The following is a 27,208-nucleotide window of genomic DNA, read 5'->3' as shown; positions in this document are numbered from 1 at the left end:
AGTGTCTGCGCTTCCGTTGCCCCCGGCGGCGCAGGCTGCGGGGAGTCCCCGTTAACTCCCCCAAAGGCCGCAGACGGGGGCTATGCCTAGGGGGCCGCTCTCTGGGAGAGCCGGTAACCGCTCACCAGCCCCGCTGCTCCCAGGCTGTCTGTTTGCATCGCTATGGGTGGCCCCTCCCCTCCGCCCTGCGTCGCCGGGGCTGCCAAGGCGGCTTTGGGGCTGTCGCCTCGGCTGCTGCCCCTTTCGTCGCCCCCCGCCGCAGCACCTACCTCATGAGGTGTGTAAACGCACCACTGACGTGCAGCAGTGCGGTGGGAGGGGGCAAAGGACACGGGCTTGCTTTTAAGTCCATGCAAAGCAAAGGAAGCCTTGGTTTTTACAGGCTCAGTCCAGCCTCCCCACCGTAAGTTGCATAAGCATTAAGCTTTTCTATCTTGGATGGACAAAGGGTTTTTTTCAGTCTCTCTTCATATGAGAGGTTTCAGAGTAACAGCCGTGTTAGTCTGTATTCGCAAAAAGAAAAGGAGGACTTGTGGCACCTTAGAGACTAACCAATTTATTTGAGCATAAGCTTTCGTGATGCATCCGATGAAGTGAGCTGTAGCTCACGAAAGCTTATGCTCAAATAAATTGGTTAGTCTCTAAGGTGCCACAAGTACTCCTTTTCTTTCTTCATATGAGAGTTTTTTTCCAGGCCTTTAATCATTTTTCATGCTCTTCTCTGACCTTTCTCTAGTTAAACAATGTTCTTTTTGAGATGGGGTGATCAGTACTGCGGGCAGTATTCTGTGAAGGTCACAGCATTGATTTATCTATTATAAAATTTTAGGTAGTATTCTCCATGCCACTCCTTACACATTATAATATCTTGTTATTTTTTTTTTACTGAATTGAGCAGAGATTTTCATTGAACTTTCTGTAATAACCCCTTTCTTAGATTGATATAGTTTATTGATGCACCCGTAAGGTGAAAGAGTGGTTAAATTTTGCTGATTCACCTACCTTGTTTAGGTCACTAAAGTTCCTTTCTGGTCCTGACTAAACAATAGCTTTGTGTCTTCTGCAAAATTTGCTATCTCGCTATTCATCCCTCTTTACAGATCATTAATAAATATATTAAACTTGTACAAAATCTTGAAGTACCCTGCTGTTAACCCTTTGCTGTGTTGAAAATCCTATTTTTGCTTTATGCCTCCTAATTGGTTTTTGATCCAAGCTAGTACTTTGTCTCTAACCCCAAGATTTAATTTTTTTAGGAGATTCCGGTGCAGGATCTTGTTGGAGGCCTTTTGGAATCATAAATAAATTGTCAGCTTGTTCTCCTTTACCTACTACATTATTGACACATTCAAAGAATTCTAAGAAATTCATCAGGCCTAATTTTTGTTTGCTGAATCCATACTGGTTAGAACATATCAAATCCTGAACTTCCAGATGATTTGTTACTCTTTTTTTAAATGTAAGGATTCTACTAATTTTTCAGGTACAGATGAAAAGCTTACAGGTCCATAAAACTCTGCAGCACCCCTTGAGCTTTTTAAAAATATAGATAGCAAACATTCATTAAAAACAGTAATTCTTCTAGACAATTGGAAGATAGAAAGATTAAATATTTTTGTTAGTATCAGCTACTTCATACTTGGATGTATACCATCTAGGCCTGGTGATTTACTGCATTTAAAATTATCAATTTGCTCAGTTACCTCTTCTTCTGTTACCTCCATTTTCTGCGAATACCTCATCTTTGTTATCATGAAAGAGTAGATCCAGAGGAGGAATCTCCCCAACATTCATGGTGGTGAAGACTGATGCAAGGAAATCATTTAGTTTCTCAGCAAGGTCCTTATTTTGCTCTTGTTAGTTTTTACATCTTTAGTTATTTGCTCTTCAAACTCCAGTTTGGTATATATAATTTCCCCTCTTATCAATTACAGCTGGTATTAGCTATTCTAGTTCACGGGTTCTCGCAACAAATTTTTTGGTGTCCTCAGAGTGCAGCTACCAACTCTTGCTGGTGGCTGCTCTGACAATTTTTGCTAAAATACTTTAGGAAAAACAAAAATGCACATATACACGTCCACATCATTGTAATTTATTCATGTAGTTGGAAGGCAGTAAGAAGTAAACTGGTACTTCCATTTTAGCATGTGGACTGTGCTCCTATTCTTGTGCTCGGAGCGTATCATAAGTGGGAGCCCTTACCCTGTCAGGGAGCTTCCAAGTCCTGCAGCAGTCCACAGCTGTTGAGCTGCTGTGGTAGCTACAGCAACTGTAAACAACGAGTGTGGCTGTAGGTGGGGGAAATACTGACCTGTCTCTCTGTCCCGGCCTCCCCCAGACCTTCAGTGACAGCCCTCCCTTGGGAACGTGGGTTGGGAACTCATTGGCCGCCTGCGAAGTCCCAGTCTCCGTGTTCCCCAGCTGGGCGGGAGCAGGGGACCTGTCCAGAGGAACACCCTAGCGACCAAATGCAGCCATCTCCACTGACGAGAGCCACCTCCGGCACTGTGCACACCAGCCCAATGTGTCCCAGTGGGGCTGTCCAGAGTCCCTGAGGAGGCTGCAGAGTGCTGATCCCGGCTGCCAGCGAAACACCAAGGTGGCAGATCTCACTGGCCTTTGTAACAGCTATTCAGGAGCAACAACTGGGCGCTGCAGGGAGGGGCTATGCTTTGCCACTTCCCTCCAATCTCTGCCCATGCTTTGGAGACTGTCATGGCAGCAAAAAAAGTCCTCTAGTGGCTGCAGTTGAGAAATGCTGATTTAGTTTATTGGCTTCGCTAAAGGCAGATTTCTAAATTTTGCAGGACTTCTGTTTTGCTCAAGTAGTCTCTTGAACATTTCCACTGAACCTTGTCTTCCTATTTCCTTTTCGTTTCACGGTAATAACTTCTGAGATTCTATCCAAGCCACTTCTAGGGATTTTACATGTTTTACTTTTAGCTTTAGAGCCATTTTGACTATCATTTTACTGAAATCTCCTCTTCCAAAGTTTAGTGTCACTGTTATTTTGTTACTCTACCTGCTTTTTCGATATTGAAGAATGTAGGGTTGTTAAATTATTTTACCAAATTTCCGTACTGCCAAATGTATTTAGAGAAGAATACTGAGAATTCTCTATTGCTATGTAAGATTAGAGCAGATCCTAGCCAAGGCAAACTATTTGCATTTCTCATTTAGTCTGTCTTAAGGTTGGTGTGGGGTTTTTTTTGTTTTTGTTTTATCATCATCATCAGTGTTGTTTTGGTCACAAGCTTTTCTGTGTTCAAACCTGCTACTTAAGAACCCTGTTAATGCACAGGAAATTTGTATGTATGCATGCTAATAATTCTGAAGCTGTTTCCTTTACAGCACTCTAAAAATCTGTGTCTGGAATTTAACAAGACTATTGGGAGGTAACACCAGTTATCTTCTGTTTGTAGGAGAGGGTAGAAGCAGCTCCATGTCTCGATTTTTTTAATTGTTTGAAAGCTGCAGTGTTCTACAAGTAGTTTGGGAATGGTCTTGTATATTTTAAAAACATGTTCCTGGTACTTCCTTTCAATTATTGTCACTGCTTTCTGACTGACATACTTCTCCCACATAGTCTTCCCTTATTTTGGCATTCAGAGTAAGAATACAGAATTCTGAATCTGATTCAGGATATATGCTTGTATGAAGGCAGTGAAACCCACCCCTCAGTCCTGCAAGTTATTCAGTGTGAGTGGCCCCTATGTCCCGAAGAAGCCTGGTTGAAGCTAATGTGGTGCTGCAGGGGTCTGCCTGCGTGGAACACACAGAGGATCTAGGCCTAAATAATTATTAAAGTACTGTGGATATAGACTTGAACTCAACTAGCTGAGCCAAAAGAATGTCATATGAAGCAGCACAGAAAGATTGTTAGCTTTGTCACAAGTCATATTTCATAAAAGAAATAGATATTTAAAAAAATTTGGTAGTCAATATAACTTATTTTTTGCGCTTTTGTTATAGGATAAACAAGATGAACTTTTAAAGGAGGTATGTACGCTTTTGATTCATTTATTAGGTTATTTGTTAAATTTAAGTACATTGTTTGTGGCTGTTCTACATTAAGCTAAGTTTAAAGAAAATGTTCCTTGAAGAAATTAGAGGCAATTTCTGTCAGGTAGTTCAGCTTTAAAAACTTGGAATAGATTTATTATAGAAAATAATAATAATAGAAATGGTCTTATAAATCACAAGTTTAAAATTTATTACTTTAAACTCATGTATATTTTTATGTTGCCATTGAATTTGTTTACCCTTCCAAGAGGACTATAAATCTCATGATCTACGTTCACTAGTTTTTACTTATGAAATTATCTTTGTAGGGAAAACTAAATCCATATTTTATTTTTAAATCTGGTGTCCATTGAAGTGTTTTAAAAAAGAACAGCAATTGTTTTTGCTCTCAGTTTCTTACTGAGTAATCTCACTCCTGGATTTTAGACATTTTATAACAGCATAATTATTTGTTTTACCTAACTTTTTTATAAAGGGCAAAGTACATGTTTTCATTCATTCAAAAATGTAATGATTAGTAATATTTTCTGTCCTCACAGCATTCTTGTGAAGAAGGGAAGTATTAGTAATGCTTCCCATTTTACAAATGGGAAATTGAAGCACAGAGATTAAGGCCTTGATCCTTCAAACACTTACATAGATGAGTAACTTTATCTTTGTGTGTAGACCTGAGCTCATTGAGAATTCCCATGTGCACAAAGTTAGTTATGCATAGGAGTTAACAGGACTAGGCACACATGAAGTGCCCAAAGTCAAATAGGATGTCAAACAGAGATCCAAGACTCAGGATATATCTACGGTACAAAATTAGGTCGATTTTATTTAAGTCGACATTGAGCCTCCAATTTAAGCAAGTCAATTTTGCATGTCCTCACTATGCTCTTTGTGTCGGTGGAGCACATTCTCACTAGTAGGGCTGGCATTGACTCATGGAGCGCTGCATTGTGGGTAGCTATCCCACAGTGCCTGGAGCCGAGCGGAATGTTGGGTTAGGCTTGCAGTGCCTTATGGGACCAAAACATTTGCACGGGTGGTTATGGGAACATGGCATTAGAGTCCTCATCTGGAATATTGTGTGCAGTTCTGGTCTCCCATGTTTAAGAAAGATGAATTCAAACTGGAACAGGTACAGAGAAGGGCTACTAGGATGATCAGAGGAATGGAAAACCTGTCTTATGAAAGGAGACTCAAAGAGCTTGGCTTGTTTAGCCTAACCAAAAGAAGGCTGAGGGGAGATATGATTGCTCTCTATAAATATATCAGAGGGATAAATATCACAGAGGGAGAAGAATTATTTAAGCTCAGTACCAATGTGGATTCAAGAACAAATGGATATAAACTGGCGACCAGGAAGTTTAGACTTGAAATTAGACGAAGGTTTCTAACCATCAGGGGAGTGAAGTTCTGGAACAGCCTTCCAAGGGAAGCAGTGGGGGCAAAAGACATATGGCTTCAAGACTAAGCTTGATAAGTTTATGGAAGGGATGATATGATGGGATAGCCTAATTTTACAATTAACTGATCTTCAGCTATTAGCGGTAGATATGCCCAATGGCCTGTCATGGGATATTAGATGCAGTGGGATTGAGTTACTACAGAGAATTCTTTCCTGGGTGTCTGGCTGGTGAGTCTTGCCCACATGCTCAGGGTTTAGCTGATCGCCATATTTGGGGTTGGGAAGGAATTTTCCTCCAGGGCAGATTGGCAGAGGCCCTGGGGGTTTTTCGCCTTCCTTTGTAGCATGGAGCACTGGTCACTTGCTGAAGGATTCTCTGCACCTCGAAGTCTTTAAACCACGATTTGAGGACTTCAGTAGCTCAGACATAGGTTAGGGGTTTGTCACAGGAGTGGGTGAGTGAGATTCTGTGGCCTGCGTTGTGCAGGAGATCAGACTAGACTATCATAACGATCCCTTCTGACCTTAAAGTCTGTGATTCTACATTGCACTTACCTAACCTTGTCCCTCCCTCCCTGAAATCAATGGCGAACAAACTAAGCCTTTTTCGCGCCTTTTTTCCTAAGCCTGGGTTACCTGCGCAGATGCCATCGCACAGCAAGCATGGACCCTGCTCAACTGTACACTGTCATTGTGAGCATTACAGACACCTCGCGCTTTATCCTGCGGTATTTGCTCAGCTGAAGCAGGAGCCGCCAAGTGGAACAATCTGATGCCACGCAAGCACCCCTGCTGGAAGCCGTGGAGCGCTGCTTCTGGGCCTGGGAAACCAGCACTGACTGGTGGGACTGCATAGTTATGCAGCTATGGGATGATGAACAGTGGCTGTAGAAGCCTTTGAATGTGTAAGGCCACTTTCATGGAGCTGTGCGAAGAGCTTTTCCCTAGCCCTCAAGCACAGCAATACTAAAATGAGTGATGATCTGACAGTTGAGGGGCGAGTGGTGACAACTGTGGAAGTTTCCAACGCCAGACTGCTACTGGTCAGTGGGGAATCAATTTGGAGTGGGTAAATCTACCGTGGGGTATGTTGTGATCCAAGTTTCCAGGGCAATCAATAGACGTCTGCTAAGAAAGATAATGACTCTCAGCAACATGCAGGACATAGTGGATGGTTTTGCCACGATGGGGTTCCCTAACTGTGGTGGGGCGATAGACGGAACGCATATCCCTATCTTGGCACCAGACCATCTTGCCAAAGACTACATAAACTAAAAGAGGTATTTCTCAATGGTGTTGCAAGCGCTGGTGGATCACAGGGGCCTTTCACTGACATCAAAGTGGGATGGTCGGGAAAGGGGTATGATGCACAAATCTTTAGAAACTCTGGTGTGTTCAGAAAGCTGCAAGAAGGAACTTTCTTTGCAGACTGCAAAATAACAGTTGGGGATGTTGAAATGCCAATCATGATCCTAGGAGACCCAACCTACTGCTTGCTCCCATGGCTCATGAAGCTGTACACAGGCAGCCTGGGTAGCAGTAAGCAGCGGTTCGACCATAGCCTGAGCAAGTGCAGAATGGTGGTGGAATGTGCCTTTGGATGTTTAAAAGCCTGCTGGCATAGTTTGCTTACTAGGTTAGACCTCAGTGAAAGCAATATCCCATTGTTGTTGCTGTGTACTCCGTAATATCTGTGAAACAAAGGGAGAAAAGTTTCTGGTGGGGTGGAGGATTGAGGCAGATCTTCTGGCAGCCAATTTTGAGCAGCCAGACACCAGGGCAATAAGAAGAGCACATTGAGGAGCACTGCGTCTTCGTGAGGCTTTGATAACTAGTTTCATTTCATGAATGACTCACAGTAATGTGACCCTTATGTGTGTTGTTCTTTACCAAGATGTCCCCTTCATTGCATGTACTCCCCGGTAAACTACATCCGGTAAACTACATCCAGCTAACCACAGCGTGCTGAATGAATAAAGAGCCTTTTCTCCTCAATCCATTAATTTTTATTATGCTCCCAAAGACTGAGAGACAGCAAAGAAAAGTAAAATAACTTGGGGCAAAAGGGCTGATAACACGTGGGGGGAGAGACAAGGACAGCTTGCTTACAATTGCGTTGCAATAACAATCAAAGGTGTGGGAATGGGTGCCTTCTGATCCTTGTACCCTCCCCTGGAGTTCAGTGCAAGGGGAACCGGACTCTTCCCCCACCCCTCATTCTAGGACATCTGGGAGAGGAGGATATGGAACTTGGCAATGATGGCAGCAGATTTAGCATAGGCTGCAGTGGTTCTCTACTGTCCAGCTGCCTTTCTTGAACCTCAGCCAGACACATCAACATGTCTGTTTGCTCCCTCATAATCCGTACCATCTTGTCCTGCGTGTCACGCTCGTGTTCCCTGCATGCTCTCCTGTCCTTGTGGTCATTGTGCAGACAGTGCAATCCTCCATGCACTGAGCTCCGTCTTGTCATTCTCAGAGGCATGCGTTAACTCATTGAACATGTCCTCCCCAGTCTTCTTTTTCTGCCTTTTAATCTGGGAACATCTCTGTTCCAGTTTGGAGAATGCGCCTAGGCGCATGGACAAGGTTTCAGCTGCAAAGAATACAAAGCACCAGGGTAGCATTGACAGTGCATATGTTTGTTTCTGGGGCAAGGTTAAATCTTTTTATAAAAGAAACACCCCTCAGTGTACTTCCCTACAGGCCACAACGTAATCAGAACCGCTGGCTACTGCAAGAGTCAGTTTGCTGCTACAGCCATGGTGAGTGAGGCCATCAGGCATGGGCAAGAGGTCTTGTGCTGCAGCTTTTGTTGAGACATCCTTGGGATCAATGGTTCCAACCTCAGCACAGCCCCCTTTCCCATAGCAACCTGGATGGTACTTGAGGACAGGCACCAGCATAAAGCCCCACAAATAGTTTGTTACAAAAGCAGCACCGGGTTGGGGTGGAAGGGAGACAAACAGGAAGCATCGTGGTGGTCCCCCCTCCACCCCTTTTTAAAATGCTGGCTGCAATATGCGGTGATCCCTTCCAACCACAACCAGGGCATGCTCGGGAAAGCGTGGTTGTGTGACCCAGAATTCACCAAACAGGCGGATTACTTATTGAATTACTTCTGATTTAAGGGCTAGCATTTAAAACTTTCCACTTTCCCCCAGGTAATCATATGCGATATTGCTCTCCTGAGGGTAACAGAGGCAGCAAGGGAGCAGATGCTGCAAGTGTCTGAGTACAGACGTGGTCTTTATGCTGCACTGCTGTGTGCCGCAATGATGCCAGAAGAGTTAATACTGGAGTGGCACAGGAAAGTGTCCTACCGTGGTGCATGAAATGAGGCAGCTCTTCCCAGAAACCTTCTGCAAAGAATTGAAGAGTAACTACATGAAAGCTTCCTAGAGATCTCTATGGAGGATTCCAGGGCCATCCCCATGTACATAAACAGTCTTTTTGGGAGAGCACCCTCTGCATAGCTGCAGTGGCCACTGATAACCACTATCCCAATTTTTTTATTCAGATTCAGCATTAACAATAATATCATGTAACCTCTACAGTTTGATTGAAAATGTGTACTCACCAGAGGTGCCTTCCACGGCATCATGCTCTGCCAACAATTGGTCCTGTGTGGGGATGGACTCCAGAATTAAAAAAAAGTTCTTGGCTGTCGGGGAGAATGGATCCTCCACTTCCCTGCCATGCATTTGCCTCTTCCTCCTTCTCCTCTTCCTCTTCAACAATGTCCTCCTCATTGTTGCCCGAGGTTTCCCGGGGCTCCTGGGAAGTATCCACGAAGCGTTTTGGGTTAGTGGTGGAGTCGCTGCCAAGAATCGCATGCAGTTCCTCATAGAAGCGGCATGTCTATGGCTCAGAACCAGAGCAACTGTTCGCCTCCCTTGTCTTCTGGAATGCTTGCCAAAGCTCCTTTATTTTCACGCAGCACTGCGGTGTGTCCCTGGTGTAGCCCTTTCCCCCCAAGCGCTGTGCAATTTTGGCATAGATGTTAGCGTTTCTTCTGCTGGATCGGAGCTCTGCCTCCACAGACTTTTTCCCACACAGCAATAAGATCCACCACCTCCTATGTGCTCCATGCTGGAGCGTGTTTGCGGCTGTGAGCATCCATGGTCAGCTGTGCTGACAAGCTCTCCACGCCAATTAAACAGGAAACAAAAATTCAAAAGTTCCTGGGGCTTTAACAGGGGCATGGCTGTTTCCTGTCTACCTGGCTGAAGTGCAGTGGAGTTGAAAGTGCTTTCCAGAGCAGTCACAGTGGAGCATTGTGGGACACCTTCTGGAGGCCAATTCATTCGAATTACACAGTGCAGTGTCTACGCTATCCCCATGTCAACGTGTGGATGTCGACTTAAGCATTATGCCTCTTGCAGAGGTGGAGTACAGAAGTCAACTTCACAGGCCTTTTAGGTCGGTGGAAGGGTCTCGGTAGTGTAGACAGTAGACATACATTATTAACTCGACCTAATGCAGCATATGTCAACCTAACTTTGTAGCGTAGACCAGGCCTCAGTCTCGTTCCATCCTTCACCTCAACTCTGTTAGGCTGAAACAGTTCTGGCTTCATGTGTTGCTGAACCAGACTAGCATAATTCTCATCCTCTTGATTATTAGGGCATATATAACTATTACATTACTCTCTAGTGTGGTGATTATTGTGTATTTTTGTAGCAATTATTGTCCCTGAAGATTTTGTGGTGGCTATACTAAATGCTACCAAAAGGTGAAATATGTAGATGTTATGGGAATCCAGAGTTCAGGTCACCTCGTGTTCTGTAATACTATGGCACTTAGAGGTTTGTGGTTATTTCAGTTCTGAGGAAGAAAAAAATACCTTTTTGTAGGTGTTCACCTGTTGTTACCATCTCATTGTTTCATTAATAAAGTCTCCCAACAGAAGAGAGAGGAAAACATGAGGACAGATGACGTCAAGCAACTTTGAAAAATAGGAATTTTGTGTTAGAATACAATATATAGCTATAGTATGTAGCTGAGGCCTCGCCTGATGTGAGTAATTAACACATGAAGGGAGGCCTTATTTCTTGGAGGATAGAATTAGGGAGATAAGCAGATCATTAAACTGAAAACAGACTCTCACAAATCTTGGGAGACAGGCCAGTCCTTGCCTACAGACAGCCCCGCAACCTGAAGCAAATACTCACCAACAACCACATACCACACAACAGAACCACTAGCCCAGGAACCTATCCTTGCAACAAAGCCCGTTGCCAACTGTGCCCACATATCTATTCAGGGGACACCATCATTGGGCCTAATCACATCAGCCACACTATCAGAGGCTCGTTCACCTGCACATCCACCAATGTGATATATGCCATCATGTGCCAGCAATGCCCCTCTGCCATGTACATTGGTCAAACTGGACAGTCCCTACGTAAAAGAATAAATGGACACAAATCAGATGTCAAGAATTATAACATTCATAAACCAGTCGGAGAACACTTCAATCTCTCTGGTCACGCAATCACTGACATGAAGGTCACTATCTTACAACAAAAAAACTTCAAATCCAGACTCCAGCGAGAAACTGCTGAATTGGAATTCATTTGGAAATTGGATACTATGAATTTAGGCTTAAATAGAGACTGGGAGTGGCTAAGTCATTATGCAAGGTAGCCTATTTCCCCTTGCTTTTTCCTACCCCTCCCCCCCCCGATGTTTTGGTTAAACTTGGATTTAAACTTGGAGAGTGGTCAGTTTGGATGAGCTATTGCCAGCAGGAGAGTGAGTTTGTGTGTGTGGTTTTTGGAGGGGGGTGAGGGAGTGAGAGAACCTGGATTTGTGCTGGAAATGACCCACCTTGATTATCATACACATTGTGAAGAGAGTGGTCACTTTGGATGGGCTATTACCAGCAGGAGAGTGAGTTTGTGTGTGTGTGGCGGGGGGGGGGGGGGGGTGGGTGAGAAAACCTGGATTTGTGCTGGAAATGGCCCAACTTGATGATCACTTTAGATAAGCTATTACCAGCAGGACAGTGGGGTGGGAGGGGGTATTGTTTCATGGTCTCTGTGTGTATATAATGTCTACTGCAGTTTCCACGGTATGCATCCGATGAAGTGAGCTGTAGCTCACGAAAGCTCATGCTCAAATAAATTGGTTAGTCTCTAAGGTGCCACAAGTACTCCTTTTCTTTTTGCAAAGACAGACTAACACGGCTGTTACTCTGAAACCTGAAAACAGAATGTTTGTGCTAAATAAGATAAATTAAAAGATCATGCTAAAAAGAGAATATTTGAGCCAGCTAAGAGGGAGAACACACATTGTTAGGAAATGGTTCCCTGGACATGATAAGTTTGAAATGTAGAGATAAGGTTGAGTGTGGACAATGTATGGTTAAAGCATGCTGCACACATGTGATGCAGTGTATAGTAAATGCAATGTAATGTCTACATTGGTATAAAGGAAGAGATTTTCTGCATAACTTGGGAAGTGTGGTATCCTCTTGAGTCTAATCAGCTCAGTGTAGCTTTGCAATATGCCAGATAAAGATACCTGCGTGGTGAAATCTGTAGTTGAACTGAGTTTTTTGGATCCCAGAGAACTGGATGAAGTCTTCTCCCGGAACTGACAAAGTGTTCTGAATAAGCCAAAGGAAAAGGTCTATGAGGGAACCTCAACATATTAGTGCTTTGTTTGTTTTAAAATTCTAGTTCACTAATAGAGCTAATTGCTTTTAATGAACATTTGTACACAGCCCAGAATTTCTATTAAGTGTTAATAACTGAAGGGTTAAGAAAAATCATACTGTTTTCCCTGTTTTGCTGTGGATATGATTTTCTATCCTCTTCTAATTATTTCATTTCCATACGATGACAATTATTTTCTGCTTGTTCATAGGCTGAGAAATTGGCAAAACATATGTTGTCATACCAACATGATCTGGCTCCAACAATCACCAGTAATATAGTGTGTTCTACAGATGCCAAAGAAGAACTCTTGGATGAATGTGAGGAGATATGGAGGCAGATGGAAGAGGTATGCATATCATTACTAATAGACTAAGTTTATTGTATGTCCTCTTCAAAGGCATGTATTCTACACAGAGAAGACTCTGGGAGAAAATAATATAAAATACAGGCCAAAAATGAAAGTGTAAATGGCACTGAGGGATCCATTATAATGTGAATTTTTGTTTGCAGTATTGATATATCTATTTTAGATTAACAAAATGGAATATAGTGAAATTTTAAAAGCAAATAAAAATATTAACTATTATTATTTGTATTGAATTAGTGCTTAGTGGGCCCAGTTGAGATTGGGACTCCATTGTGCTAGAGGCTGTGCTAGACATTGTACAAATACTAAGTAGATGAGAGATAGACAGAGGGTGGCAGAGGTTCACAGAGCGGTGACATTAATTGCCAAAGATCAGTGGCAACACCAGGAATAGAATTCAGGTTTTCTGACTTCCAATCCAATGCCTTAACCATTAAACTCTGCTGCCTATCCACATTTTTATTGTTACTTTATTTAAAAAAAAAAAAAAAAGGCAGAATCCCTGTCTGATTTTTAATGGTTTTGAGGAATCACTATACATTCTGCAAGATGCTAAGACACCCATTCTTATTCAATTGGATGTGAAAGGAACAGTTATGTTCTAAATTATGGTACTTTGATTCTGAATGGCTTAACAGGATTTTATGTAGTATTCATACACAACAGTATATTCTTTTGAGTACTGTGTACTGGTAATAAGACAAATAAAACTACAATGTAACTAATTCACATGAATAATCTGTGCTGTCAGTTTTAGTTCAAGAACTACTTGCAGTATTTTCTTCAGTCATTTTTGCTCAGTTATTGACATTTTTGAAACAGGAAGCACCTCTTTAAAAAGTCAAAATTAAAAATGGTTTAAATACTTGTGACTTACATTTAACATTAACATATTTATTTTATTGTTTGTAAATATTTGAGGCTGTACATAAAGAATTAATGTCTAATCATAAGTGTATTCTAGGACTTCCTTTTTTTTTTGTAAGATTCTTTACTATGTGCATAAGTTGGCATGGTGCATTACTTGGGATTAAACAAGCTGCAGAGGATAATGTCTCTTGCTTTATCAAGTACTCTTCCTAACTATCGACAGAAATATCAAAAATGTTTATCCAGGATGATGTGATCTCTTGCCACCAATTTTTCAAACCGGAGGAGAATCCAAAAATTTTATCAGTTTAGATTACACAGCACCAAAGATGTTCAGTGTAATGATTTCCCAACCTCTTTAGCACAATAAAGGAAATGCTTGCACACAGTTTTTGATGGAAGTTGGTAGCTGCAGAGACCGCTTTCTTTCTCCATTTTTTAGACATAACATCACTAATGCATGTATATGCTGTATCAGGTAATTCTAGAGAGCTAATGATTGGCACATTACCTGCTCAGATTGTGTAGTTTATCATCTAACATTCCATTTATTTTATAATCATTTGCACCCTTTATTGCATAGCAAAATATAATATGTTTTATTATTTATTTCCAAAACATTAAGGATGAAGTTTCGAAACCACCGCTTGAGTCATGCAGTTGGGAGAAAATATGCAGTTCTCAGGGGAAACTGACATACAGTTTAATAGTGAAAGATGCTGTAGGCCCATTACTAACTTCTTGGAATATTATGCACCTGTTTTTCCCTTAGTGGAGTCCACCTGTAAAGACAATAGGAAACTTTGTCTAAGGGCCCATGCGTCCGCCAACGTCGGGCATTCCGCTCAACTATAGAAACTAAAATGACTAAATGAGCATATGAGACCTGAAAAAGAGCTCTGCGTGGCTTGAAAGCTTGTCTCTTTCACCAATAGAAGTTGGTCCAATAAAAGATATTCTCACCCACCTTGTCTCTCTAAATGAGGATATTGTCAATCACAAAGGCAAAAATCTCTCATAATTTGCATGTGTATAAACCTCTTTCTCCCTCCCAACCTAGTTTAAAAAAAATCTCCAAGTTACCAAGCAAGAGTCATATGCTGCTTTCCTATGCAGTATTTCAATCCCAAACTATCTGTAAACTTGTTTCTTGTAAATCAAATATACCATGAAGAGCTCTTTCACCCCAGATTAGAATCTGCACATTTGTTTGCATTGTGAGTTACATCTATGTCCTCCAAATTTAGGAGATAAGGATTTTGTTGGTTTTCATTGTAAATAATTGTTGCACTCTAACAGTAATAGAAATTGTGTGTCACAAGGAAGACGAAAAGTTAAAAAATATAAACCAGGGTATAACTGGTATATTAAAAGAAAATGCTTAGAAGGGGGGAGCCCAATTGATAATAGGGGCAAATAGTGAAATACAATCCGTGAAATGAATCCAATTTTAAGACTCCCATAAGAAAGGGATTAAAGAAATGTGTTTGTACACCAACACCATCTACTGGATACCAAGGGAAGCAGCAAAGAAACTAAGCTGAAATCGGAGCACTCATTTGGCACATGTCCAATAGGAATCAGAAGATGGACCCCTCCAACAGCCCTGAAATTAGGATATATAAAACTGAAGTTACCGTGTGCTCAAGAGAGTTTATTGAACCCAACACAAGCAGCTGCAGAATCCTAAATGCAACTGACACCTGAACCAGCTGGGTGGAAAAGACTCTTTCCCCCATTCCAGGGTTAAGAGGATAAAAAGAAGTGCTGAGATTTCATTTAAAAGATTCTATTTTCCCTTATGGTCTTTAATATAAATGCCTGTAGGTTATCTTGCTGAGCCTTCACTCTCTAGCGAGAGCTCAAGTAACCATATTTTAGATTTTAACTGCTTTATAAGTCCATGCAAATTGGTCTAAAACGGGTTCTCAAACTGGAGGTTGTGACTTACATCAGGGGTCATGAGCTGTCAGCCTCCATCCCAAACCCTGCTTCACCTCCAGCATTTATAATAGAGTTAAATATAAAAAAAGTATTCTTAATTTATAAGGGGGGGGGGTTGCACTCGGAAGCTTGTTATGTGAAAGGGGGTCACCAGGACAAAAGTTTGAGAACCACTGGCCTAAAAGATATAGAAAAGAATTTTTAATCAGTTGCTTTTAATATTCTAAACTTGTCCCGTGTGGACCAGTCCTGTCAAAGTGTAGTAACCATATTCTTAAAAGGGGTCTTAAAGACAAGTGCATTCTTGGAAGTATGATAAATGTGTGAGGAACTGAGAATTTATGACCATAACTGAATGGAATAAGAATCTTGGTAATTTGCATTGCCTATATTTTACTGTTGATTGTATGTCAGTGTGGTACTGGGTGAATTAATAAATTGTTGGTTAGTTAAAAATAAGTAAGTGCCCTGATTTGAGAGATACTGTTCAAGTTAAAAGTTGACCTGAAAAAACCCAGAGTTAAAACTAGTAAGCTAGCTCTCTCTCTACTCAATAAAAGGAGTACTTGTGGCACCTTAGAGACTAACAAATGGATTTGAGCATAAGCTTTCGTGAGCTACAGCTCACTTCCCAGCTATTGTCTCTCTTTCCAAGTGGCCAACCCTCTTTTTCTAGTGCCTCCGCTTCCACTTCTTCAGTTAGTGAAGGCCCAGCCCTATCGCTTTATTGTCGGAATGCTGTTGAAATATTCTGTCATTGTCTTCTCAGGCATGGCCTCCGGCAACATGTGGGAGCCACATTAATACTTCTAACTATAAAACAACAATATTATTTTGGAGGAATTTTAAATCATTATTTGGCTGGCCTAAAAAGGGAAGGAATGATAAGTAATCACTGTTTTTTTTCTCTTTCTACTAAGTGTCAGAGCAAGCTAATGCTGCTAGGAATAGAAACACTTCCAGAATCAGATGCTCAGGTAAGTCCATCTTTTCTGTACTGAGTGGACAATTTTTAGTTTTCTATCAGACAAATACCAATGATCTTGCTTTTTTAGGAAATAGGCTAACATTCTTCACTTACCCTGTACAAAGTAGTCTCCTTTATCCTTATTGACTCAGTTAATAATGTGTGAACATTTTACTCTCCGAGTATGCTCATATGCAGCAATTGCAGGAAAGTTGCATTTAAATTTACCAAATTGATTATGGGCAAAGCTAGCCAACCAACTTGACTGACTATTTAATGTTGTCCCTAGCAAAATATGGGGATAGGCAGGTCTTTCTAACAGCCGTTTGTGCGTGTTGATTTCTAAGGAATGGGAGAAGGCTTTAATGGACCTGTTCGTTGGGGAAGGTTTGTCTTGTGCTGAGTTGTTTTTTTTGTGGGTAGGTGGGCAGGAGGAGGGGACGGACGAGGACCTGAGAGATTATGTATAGAAGTATTTTATTGTCTGCTCTGTTTACTTGGGAAGTACTGTTTACTTGGGAACTCTGCTCCACAGCTGCTCCCTGTTCATGGCTGTTTTAAGGAAGCAGAAATAGTTGATTAATGCTACCACAAACTAGGAAACTGGACATCAAAGGAGCAAGTTTGAGCATGTGGGAATGGACTCCTTGGTCCTTATAGTGTTTGGGAGGGTAGGATAAGCTCTGACCATTCATAAGGTGGATGTTGAGTCCTAATCTGTTATATGTTTTTATAAACTTTATTCATGCACCCAGAGCTCTGGAAGGGAGTAGTTTTATAAATGGTAAAATACCAGGGGAGCTAATCCTGGGCCGAGTGGAGAACAAGTATTTGACAAAATAACACTTCTGTTTTACAATTCTCCATGTGTAAGTTACTTAAGGATGCAATAACACAAAGTAGATGTATAAAATACAGTCAGACTGTTCCATTTGTTAATCAAAATTAAATATGCTACAAAAATTATTTCTGGACAAATAGAATCTGTATTTCTTGAATAAAACCCATATTAATTAAAATTTGTTTTTACCTTCATATATCAACCTCTTAATAGAAATAAAATAATAGTTTAACACACAGTTCATATATTTATATAAAATAGAGTCAGGAAATGTAGCTCATGAAACAAATGTATAAAATATGTTTTCCCACCGTAGAAGTCGGGGGGGGAATCTCTCCAGTATAAATAAAAATTAATTGTGGGGATAAAAACAAAACTCTGGTCTTGAGTTTAGGAAGTGTGAAGAAGTTTCTACAATATCCATGCAATTATTTTTTCTTTCTGTCATCAACTCAAGAAAACACTTTCTTCTTTCAATGTAGAGATGTGCGTGGTATTTGAGCTTGCAGGGTGAGACAATGAGCAAATGGGACTACAAGGATAGCACTTCTTGACATGCTGAAGATGTAGTCGTCTTGGTGGTTGCACATTTCTTTTTCCTTCTCATCCCCTCCAGGCATAGGGGCTAGTCCTGCTAACACCTTTGCTTTATCTCCTATCCACATGTGACAGATGAGAAGGAAGACTGTGCATGTATGTTGGTCTGCTTTCAGTGGTTAATGGAACCAGAAAGGTTCCAGAGACCTCTGAGAGAATTTGTTCCCCCAACAGACAATTTCTTTATGGTTTTTGTAGGCCTTTATAATATTCTTTTCCCCTCTACCGTTGATAGAGGGGGGGGAGAGATAGCTCAGTGGTTTGAGCATTGGCCTGCTAAACCCAGGGTTGTGAGTTCAATCCTTGAGGGGGCCATTTAGGGATCTGGGGCAAAAATTGGGGATTGGTCCTGCTTTGAGCAGGAGGTTGGACTAGATGACCTCCTGAGGTCCCTTCTAACCCTGATATTCTATGATTCTATGATGAGAAGACCCCCTAGACACCTTTGTTCACAGATGATATGCAACAAATGAGGCAAGAGGCAAGAGGAAAGCTGGTTAGAGTGCAGAATTCTTGCACAGGGGCCGCTTGATTGTAGCATCAACTACTATATTTTTTAACTCCTGTACAGAAGTCAAAGAAAAAATTGTTTTCCTTCACTATAGTATCTGCAAAATCTCAGGCAGCCAATTTGTTCCATGTTGTAGATGGGCTAGTTAATCTGGACTCAGCTGGTCTGAGCCACTCTGTTGTGAGGAAATTTCTTCTTATTTTCAGACAAAATTGATCATATTAGGGGTGTGCTATCTGTTACTGTGCTGGCAGACCATAAGAATGGCCAGACTGGGTCAGACCAATGGTCCATCTAGCCAAGTATCCTGTCTTCCAACAGTGGCGAATGCCAGGTGCTTCAGAGGGAATGAACAGAACAGGTAATCATCGAGTGATCCATCCCCTGTCATCCATTTCCAGCTTCTGGCAGTCAGAGGCTAGGGACACTCAGAGCATGGGTTTGCATCCCTGACCAGCTTGGCTAATAGCCATCCATGGACTTATATTCTGTGAATTTATCTATTTCTTTTTTGAACCCCATTATAGTTTTGGCCTTCAAAACATCCCCTGACAATGAGTTCCACAGGTTGACGTGCTTTGTGTGAAGAAGTACTTCCTTTTGTTTGTTTTAAACCTGTTACCTATTGATTTCATTCGGTGACCCCTGGTTCTTGTGTCATATAAAGAAGTAAATATCACTTCCTTATTCAGTCTGTAGACCTCAATCGTATCCCCCTTTAGTTGTTTCTTTTCCAATTTGAAAAGTCCCAGTTTTTCAAATCTCATACAGAAGCTGTTCCATACCCATAATTAAGGCTTTGTTTTAGTCACAGGTATTTTAGTAATAGTCATGGACAGGTCACGGGCAGTAAGCAAAAATTCACATCCTGTGACCTGTCCATGACTTGTACTATATACCCCTGACTAAGTCCTGGGTGCTGCGAGTTCTGGAGGTGGGGAGGAAGGCTGGTAGGCTCCCTACCTGGCTCCTCACAGCGCTCCCTGGAAGCAGCGACATGTCCGTCCCTCCCTCCCTTAGCTCCTTGCTCTGTGCACTGCAACCACCCCAAGTGCCGGTTCCGCAGCTCCCATTGGCTGGGAACGGCAGCCAGTGGGAGCTGCAGGGGCGGTGCCTGCGGGCAGAGGCAGCATGCAGAGCTAGGAGCTGAGTTAGGGAGGGAGGTGTTGCTGCTTCCAGGGAGCCCCCCAAGATAAGTGCCACCCAGAGCCCTTACCCCCTCCTGTGCCCCAAACCCCAGCCCTGGGCCCCCTCCCACACCCAATCTCCTGCTGCTGCTGGGGGCAGTGGCCTGAGACTGCCCCAGCAGCAGCTGGTGTGGCTGGCCCAGGAGCTGCTTGAGCTGCTCAGGCTCAGGCCCAGGCCCCTAGGCCAGCCACATCAGCCGCTGCAGAAGTCATGGAGGTCCTGGAAAGTCACAGAATCTGTGACAAATTTGCAGCCTTACCCATAATCTTCCCCCCCACCCCCCTTCTCTGTACCTTCTCCAGTTCTAATGTATCTTTTGAGGTGGGGTGACCAGAACTGCACGTAGTATTCAAGATGTGGGCATACCATGGATTTGTATAGTGGCATTATGATATTTTCTGTTTTATTATCTATCCCTTTCCTAATGGTTCCTAACATTGTTAGCTTTTTTGACTGCCACTGCACATTGAATGGATGTTTTCAGAGAGCCAGCCACAATGACTCCAAGATCTCTTTCTTGAGTGGTAATAGCTAAATTAGATCCCATAATTTTGTATGTATCGGTGGGATTGTGTTTTCCAATGTGCATTATTTTGCGTTTATCAACATTGAATTCCACCTGACATTTTGTTGCCCAGTCACCTAGTTTTATGAGATCCCTTTGTAACTTTTCGCAGTCTGCTTTAGACTTAACTATCTTGAATAATTTTGTATTGTCTGCAAATTTTGCTACCTCACAATTTACTCTGTTTTCCAGATCATTTATGAATATGTTGAACAGTACTGGTCCCAGTACAGAATGTTGCGGGACACCACTATTTATCTCTCTCACTTCTAAAAACTGGCTATTTATTCCTATCCTTTGTTTTCTCTCTTTGAACCAGTTACTGATCCACGAGAAAACCTTCCCTTTTATCCCATGACTGCTTACTTTGCTGAAGAGCCTTTGGTGAGGGATCTTGTCAAAAGCTTTCTGAAAGTCCAAGTACACTATATTCACTGGATCACCCTTGTCCGTATGTGTGTTGACCCTCTCACAAAGAATTCTAATAGATTGGTGAGGCATGATTTCTCTTTACAAAAAACATGTTCAATCTTCCCCAACAAATTGTGTTCGTCTATGTGTCTGATAATTCTGTTTTGTACTATAGTTTCAACCAAATTCCCTCGTATTGAAGTTAGGCTTACCAGCCTGTGATTGCCAGGATCGTCTTTGGAAACGTTTAAAAAAAAATTGATGTCACATTGGCTGCTCTTCAGGCATCTGGTATAGAAGCTTATTTAAATGATAGCTTACTTACCACAGTTACAAGAAGTCCGGTGGCACCGTAAAGACTAACAGATTTATTTGGGCATAAGCTTTTGTGGGTAAAAAACCCACATCTGAAGAAGTGGGTTTTTTACCCACAAAAGTTTATGCCCAAATAAATCTGTTAGTCTTTAAGGTGCCACCAGACTCCTTGTTGTTTTTGTGGATACAGACTTACATGGTTACCCCCTGATACTTGATACCACAGTTAGTAGTTCTGCAATTTTATATTTGAAAAACAAAAATCTTGAGGAGACAGAAGGCCTAATCTTTGCTAGAATTTCAGTTAGTGGGGTGTCCACTGAGGTACCAGAAGTGTTGAGAGAGGGTAGACTGCCATTTGTTTTAGATAGCTTTAGTATAGCCTCTGCTCAAGAAGTCATAGGTTGATATTAATATGGCCAATTATTGCCAGTATCCCATCTTCCCTTAGAGTAAGTATATGGATATGGTTATAGTGAGAGAAATCTCACAGTATCCAGATGCCTTTGGTCTCTGACTCTTGTCAGTCTGTGTATAAACCTGGCTTTGGCATAGTGAATGCATTGACTGGATTGGTTGATGGATGGAAGTCAGGTATCCATGCTGGTATTTTTAAATCTGTCATTTGATGCCATTGATCATGAGTTGATGTTGATGGGGTGCCTTCCAGCGGCCTTGTTCTTTCGTCTAGGAGAAATCACAGTGGGTAGTTGTGGGTGATTTCTCCTCTTCCTAAAGGGCTCTTGAGTGATGGATACTATCCTGGCACCCTTCCTGTTTCAACGTGTATATAGAATTTAAAAGGATTACAAAGCAGGCTCAGGGTATTGTGTTCTCAGTACACTAATGACACCCAACAGTATGTGTCTATCTCATCCAACTTGGCAATGATGTGGTTTAGTATCTCAGCCAACAAGCAGTTGAGATTGGAACATAGATCAGAGTGAAACTCTACCCGTACAAGACTGATGTGATGATGGTGGAGGTAATGGAACTAGAGAGTGCTTCCATCATTGGCCGTCAGAGTTTGCAACTTTGGGGGGTGATGTTAGCCTTTCAGCTGCTTTAGATGATCATATTATAGCAGTAACCTGTCTACTTTTTATCATCTGCAGCTGGCAAAATGGTTGTGAACTTTTCTTTCAGATGCCAACTTTGCCACTGTTGTCAATGCCTTTGTCACTTCAAGATTAGATTATTGTAATGTGCTCTATTTGGGACTTCACTTTTATTAAGCAGGGCACATGATAACCGTGCTTTGGGATCTGCCTGGCTTCCTGTTGCTCATGATCTGTAAAGATTTTAATGGCCTGGAACCTGCCTGCCTGAGAGAGTGCCTCTTCTCCTGCAACGTACTGCCCCAACTGCAGTCACTGGAGGAACTCAAATTATAATCCTCTACTTATAAAAGAAAGGGTGTTGCCAGCAGGGCATTCTCTATGAGGGCCCTGCGACTTTGGAACATGCTCCCCATCCAAAATAGATTTTATGACCACATAGGCGCACTGAAAAAGCCAATTGTCTGATAGGGCTTGAGGGGAAGAATAAGGGTGGGTGTTCCTTAGTATGATTTGGGTAAGGGGCTTTTCTGGAATTTTTCTTTTTTAGTGTCTGTTGCTGAAGTAAATTATCTCTGATTATTTTAAGACTACTGGCTGGCAGCGTTTATTTGTATATTAGTACTGTAAGTACTCAGATTTTTATATGTGCATTCTTCATGTCAAATATAAATAAAGACCTGATAAAGGAATTGGCTGATTCTGTGATCAGAGACAGTGCTACAGTATTGCAGAAGAATGGGCATTGCCTATCCTATGAAAGTAACTTTCTAGGCAAGATATTTGTATGACAGCTATATTTACTATTCCCCCCCCCCCCCCTTCGGTTAAAACTACTATAATGGGTTCTCTCAAGCTGTGAAAAGCTGACCTTAATTTGTCAGTTCCTGATATTTTTATTATGTGAACTTGGCTGATGATTCATAGTGCGTCTTAATCTTGAATTTTTTTAGCTGCGCGAAAGCCAAATTGAGTCTGCCCTACCTTTTATGGAATGCATGATCATTACAGTAGCTTTTGTACTTAAATGTATACTTCATTTATTATTAAATTACTTTTTTTTAAAAAATGCAAAAGCCTGTACCTTTCTTACTGTATTTAAATGCTCTGGAAATAGAGGAAAGTATTACTGTTTCATGTCTCCTGCAACTGGGAATGGCAAACATTTTGATAAATGGAAGCGAAGATTGTTTAGCTTCATTTTTCATATGATCTCCTGAAATGGTATTTTGTATTTTCCAGCTGCAGTTTCTCAGTGTATCTCAACAGCAGCAGTACACTAGGGGGCTGATTTGCCCTTTCTTCAGCAGCTGAACACTACTATAATAAAGCTCTGTTAAGTTAGAGGAGTAGTCCTGTAGTGGGGCAGCTGCTCCACTCCTGGAGAACAGGTTAAAACAGCCAAACTAGGCTGATTGGAGTAGCAGTCCACAGCTGAGGCCAGCTCAATTGGGGCCCAGCTGGCCCTGATAGCAGGGCTGTGGGCCAGAAGCTGGAGGAGTCTCGCTCTAGCCCGGGAGTGGGAAGGGCTAGCTGCCTGAGAGCGAGGTACCTGAAGTGGAGTAGTGCTGGAGAATAGGGCAAGGGAGCTGGGGAACTCCAGCCTGGTAAACCCCCAGGCTGCAGGCCTTGGTGAAGGTCTACACGGGTACTGGGGTTTCAGAGGTGCAGCCGGGGTTAGGCAGAGGGAGCTGGTCCAACCTCCTTGCCAATGATGAGTGGCCATTACAAACTGCAGTCTGCCCCAGTGAGTGGGGGCTACCTGATGACTGGCAGTAGCCACTGAGGCAAGGTGGGTTTAGAGGATTGGGGGTTCCCCTGGGAGGGGAGACTCAGAGTGACGGGGTACTGCTGGGGCAGAACCCTCAGGTAAAGGGCACCAGGGTCTAGGAGGGACATAGGGCCAGCGGCAGGCGAGACACCAGCCTGCAGAGGGTGCTCCATACATTGGAGAGCTAATTCCCTGGATGACCAGCAGGAGGCGCTGCACCGGTGAGTCATCGCTTTGCTACAAGTCCTTTTTACAGAGATACAAATATATAGGCCCTCACACATAAAGTGAAGACTTAAAAATTTGGATTTTGAATTGCTATAAGATAAGAGATAGTATACTTAAATGTTTTAAAAGTTGTCATGGATGCTACTAACTTGTGTTCTGTGACCTGCATTGGCTGCCTGTTAGTTTCCAGATTGATTTTTAAGTTGTTGGTTTTGATTTAGAAAAGACTGGAACCTACCTGTCAAAGAAGCCACCTATCTCTCTCTCAATGACATTACTGCCACAGTTGTGGTCAGCAGAGGCACTGACTTTTCCTCAGTGATCTGGAAGTAAATCTGAAATCACTGCTGATAAAACTTGCAGATGACATGGTTGTTGGAGTGGTAAATAATAATGACGAGCACAAGGGAGTCATACAGAACAATCTGTATCCCTCGGTAAGCTAGGCCCATTCAGACAAAATGCAAAGCTTGACAGCTAGGAACAAGGCCATACCTACAGAACGGGGTAGGAGACTGTGTCCTGGAAAATAGTGACACTGAAAAGGATTTAGGGGTCAGGATGGACAAGCAGTTCAACATGAGATCCCAGTGTGGTGGTGATGCAAAAAGAGCTAATCCGAGCCTTGGATGTATAAGCAGTGGTGTAGAAGTGAGGAGGTGATTTTACCTCTGTATATGGCCTTGGTGAAACTGGTGATAGAGTACTGTATACAGTTCTGGTGTCCAGATTTTAAAAGGAATGTTGACAAATTGGAGAGGGTGCAGAGAATAGCCACAAAAATTATTCAAGGCTATGGAAAGTGCTTTACAGTGAGAGGTTTAAAGAGCTTAATCTGGTTAGTTTATCAAACAGAAGTTTGAGAGGTGACTTAATTATAGTATACAAGTACATCATAGGAAGAAAATATCAGGTGCTCGGAGTATTTTAATCTAGAATGGCTGGAAGCTGAAGCCAGACAAATTCAAATTTTAACAGTGAGAGTGATAAACCATAAGGAACCAACTACCAAAGGAAATGGTGAATTCTCCATCTTCTGTTGTAATCAAATCAAGACAGGATGGCTTTCCGGAAGACATGCTTTAGCCAGCCACAAGTTATGCTTTAATCAAACACAAGTTATTAGATTCAATACAGGGTAACTGAGTAAAATCTATAGTCTGTGATACACAGGTCCAATTAGATCAGCGTTTCTCAAATGCAACCACTGTGGCTTTTCTTGCGGCTACAGCCTCCTGGGCTCTATTTGGGTGAGGCTGGGGGTGGGGCAGCAGCAAAGCACCATCTCCTCTCCTGGGGCTGCCTGCCGGGTTTGGTCCCTACCCCCCTCCGGAGCCATAAACACTGTAGGAGCAAGCAACCAGTGTGAGTTCCCCACCTTTCCAGGAGCAGTATGTCCCGGGCTTCAGGCTTCCGCCCTAGGGTGGTGGGAAGCAGGCTCTCTCCCCCAGCTGCAGGGCTTTGGGCTCCATCCCTGGACTCACCCCCCGCCATCACCTTGACCCCCGGTGCTTCCTCCAGACCCCCCATTGGCCCTGACCCCCCTGCCTCCTTACCCGCCTCCTCATCCAGGGCTTAATTTGTCCAATATACCAATATCACTTAACCAATATACAAATATCACTTTTCACAGTAGCAGACTTACTAACTAGCAATCTAAAGAAAATAACACGTAAAGCACCTTATTTTTGTTTCTAATCTGTTTAGGTCCAGTAAAGAAGAGAGACAACTGTACTTTATTTTTATGATTGAGTCTGCCAAAAAAAAACAACCCTACATAAATAAATTACAATGATCTGGACATGTATATGTGCACAGTTATTTGTTTTTCCCAAAGTTAATTAAGTATTTTAGGAAAAATTCTCAGAGCTGCAACCAGCAAGATTTGGTGGCCGCACTCTGAGGCCACCAAAAAATATGTTGAGAGAACCCCTGTATTAGAAGATCGAATGGTCCTTTCTGACCTTAAACTTTATCAGTCATAGTAGGCAGTTGGCAGAGTGTTCTCCATTAGGATCCTGGGCTTTTCCTGTCCAGGTCGTAACAACCCAAATTTGTCACTTTTCAGGGCATGCTGGAAGGTCTGCCTTTTCTTCCTAGTTCATGAGGAAATGAAAGATAGCTACAGCTGGGCGTGGGGCTCTGGAGATTGTGTGTGGGGTTGATTGATTTCAGTTATACTTATGTTGTCACTCTTACTTGAGCTGATCTGGTGGACTTGACAGGTCTCTTTGTTTTAGTGTATTTTTTAAAAAATATTGTCAAGGGCACTCAGAGCACTGGATTGGGTGATCTTTTACTTTAGTCTGTATAAATCTAAATAATTAACTTCTAAGTAGTTGTTGTACATTATCAAAGCAAATAGACTGCAAGCAATAGTGATTCTAAAAACTAGTAAAATATGCTCCATTGTACCTTCCAGATTCTTCCTCATGGAATACTAAATCATTTTTTACCATGTTGTGTCTCATCGTACTCAAATACTATTCAGCACATTTCAAGAGTTAGCTTTTAAATACTCTTTTTTTTCTTCTTCTTGTTTTACAGCTTTCCTTGTTAATGATGCGAGTGAAGGCTTTAACAGCAGAGTATAATCAGTGGCAGAAACGAAGTCCTGAGAGTAAGGATTTTTATTAATATTTTTATAGACTTTGTTTAAAACCAAAGTTTATATGATTATCTTGGATTTACAACATCTCGTTTATCCAAGTATCTGAGTATGCATATGTAGAATATTTATATTGCATGCATCATCACACCTAGGTACCTTGCAGAAATTAAAATGAACTACAGTACTGCCTACAATAGTGTCCTTCCACTTTTGTCTCTGTGCTTTCTTCCTTGTAGCACCGACATCTGAGTTGGCACCTGTTGAAATGATTGAGGCAGTTCACAACTTAGAGCTACTGTTTCTCTCTCTCTTAAGGCTATGTCTACACTACGACTTATGTCAGCAAAATTTGTGTGTCTCAGGACTGTGAAAAAACACTTCTGAGTGACATAAATTTCACTAAAAGAAAAGGAGTACTTGTGGCACCTTAGAGACTAACCAATTTATTTGAGCATGAGCTTTCGTGAGCTACAGCTCACTTCATCAGATGTTTACCGTGGAAACTGCAGCAGACTTTATATACACACAGAGAATATGAAACAATACCTCCTCCCACCCCACTGTCCTGCTGGTAATAGCTTATCTAAAGTGATCAACAGGTGGGCCATTTCCAGCACAAATCCAGGTTTTCTCACCCTCCACCCCCCCACACAAATTCACTCTCCTGCTGGAGAGAAAACCTGGATTTGTGCTGGAAATGGCCCACCTGTTGATCACTTTAGATAAGCTATTACCAGCAGGACAGTGGGGTGGGAGGAGGTATTGTTTCATATTCTCTGTGTGTATATAAAGTCTGCTGCAGTTTCCACGGTAAACATCTGATGAAGTGAGCTGTAGCTCACGAAAGCTCATGCTCAAATAAATTGGTTAGTCTCTAAGG

At 42.1% G+C, this 27,208-nt stretch overlaps 1 protein-coding gene across 3 annotated transcripts in view; it reads left to right on the top strand.

Moving 5' to 3' along the window:
- The window catches only part of CENPK (centromere protein K), a 51,904-nt gene that overhangs the window by 1,469 nt on the left and 23,227 nt on the right, over positions 1 to 27,208 (top strand). The window contains exons 1-5 of one of the 3 annotated variants that reach the window (XM_048851906.2): positions 16 to 277; positions 3,973 to 3,999; positions 12,293 to 12,430; positions 16,186 to 16,242; positions 26,265 to 26,337. In XM_048851906.2, coding sequence (XP_048707863.2) covers positions 83 to 277; positions 3,973 to 3,999; positions 12,293 to 12,430; positions 16,186 to 16,242; positions 26,265 to 26,337 — 490 coding nt within the window. In that variant the 5' untranslated portion in view covers positions 16 to 82. Of the gene's footprint in view, positions 1 to 15; positions 278 to 327; positions 404 to 3,972; positions 4,000 to 12,292; positions 12,431 to 16,185; positions 16,243 to 26,264; positions 26,338 to 27,208 lie in introns of those variants that run through there. The other 2 variants (XM_048851908.2, XM_048851907.2) reach the window with 2 other exon arrangements.

The sequence above is a fragment of the Caretta caretta genome, chromosome 5, assembly GCF_965140235.1.
Source record: "Caretta caretta isolate rCarCar2 chromosome 5, rCarCar1.hap1, whole genome shotgun sequence".
Classification (NCBI taxonomy): Eukaryota; Metazoa; Chordata; order Testudines; family Cheloniidae; genus Caretta; species Caretta caretta.
Note: the sequence above shows the minus strand (reverse complement) of the source record. Positions and strands in the feature narration are given on the sequence as shown.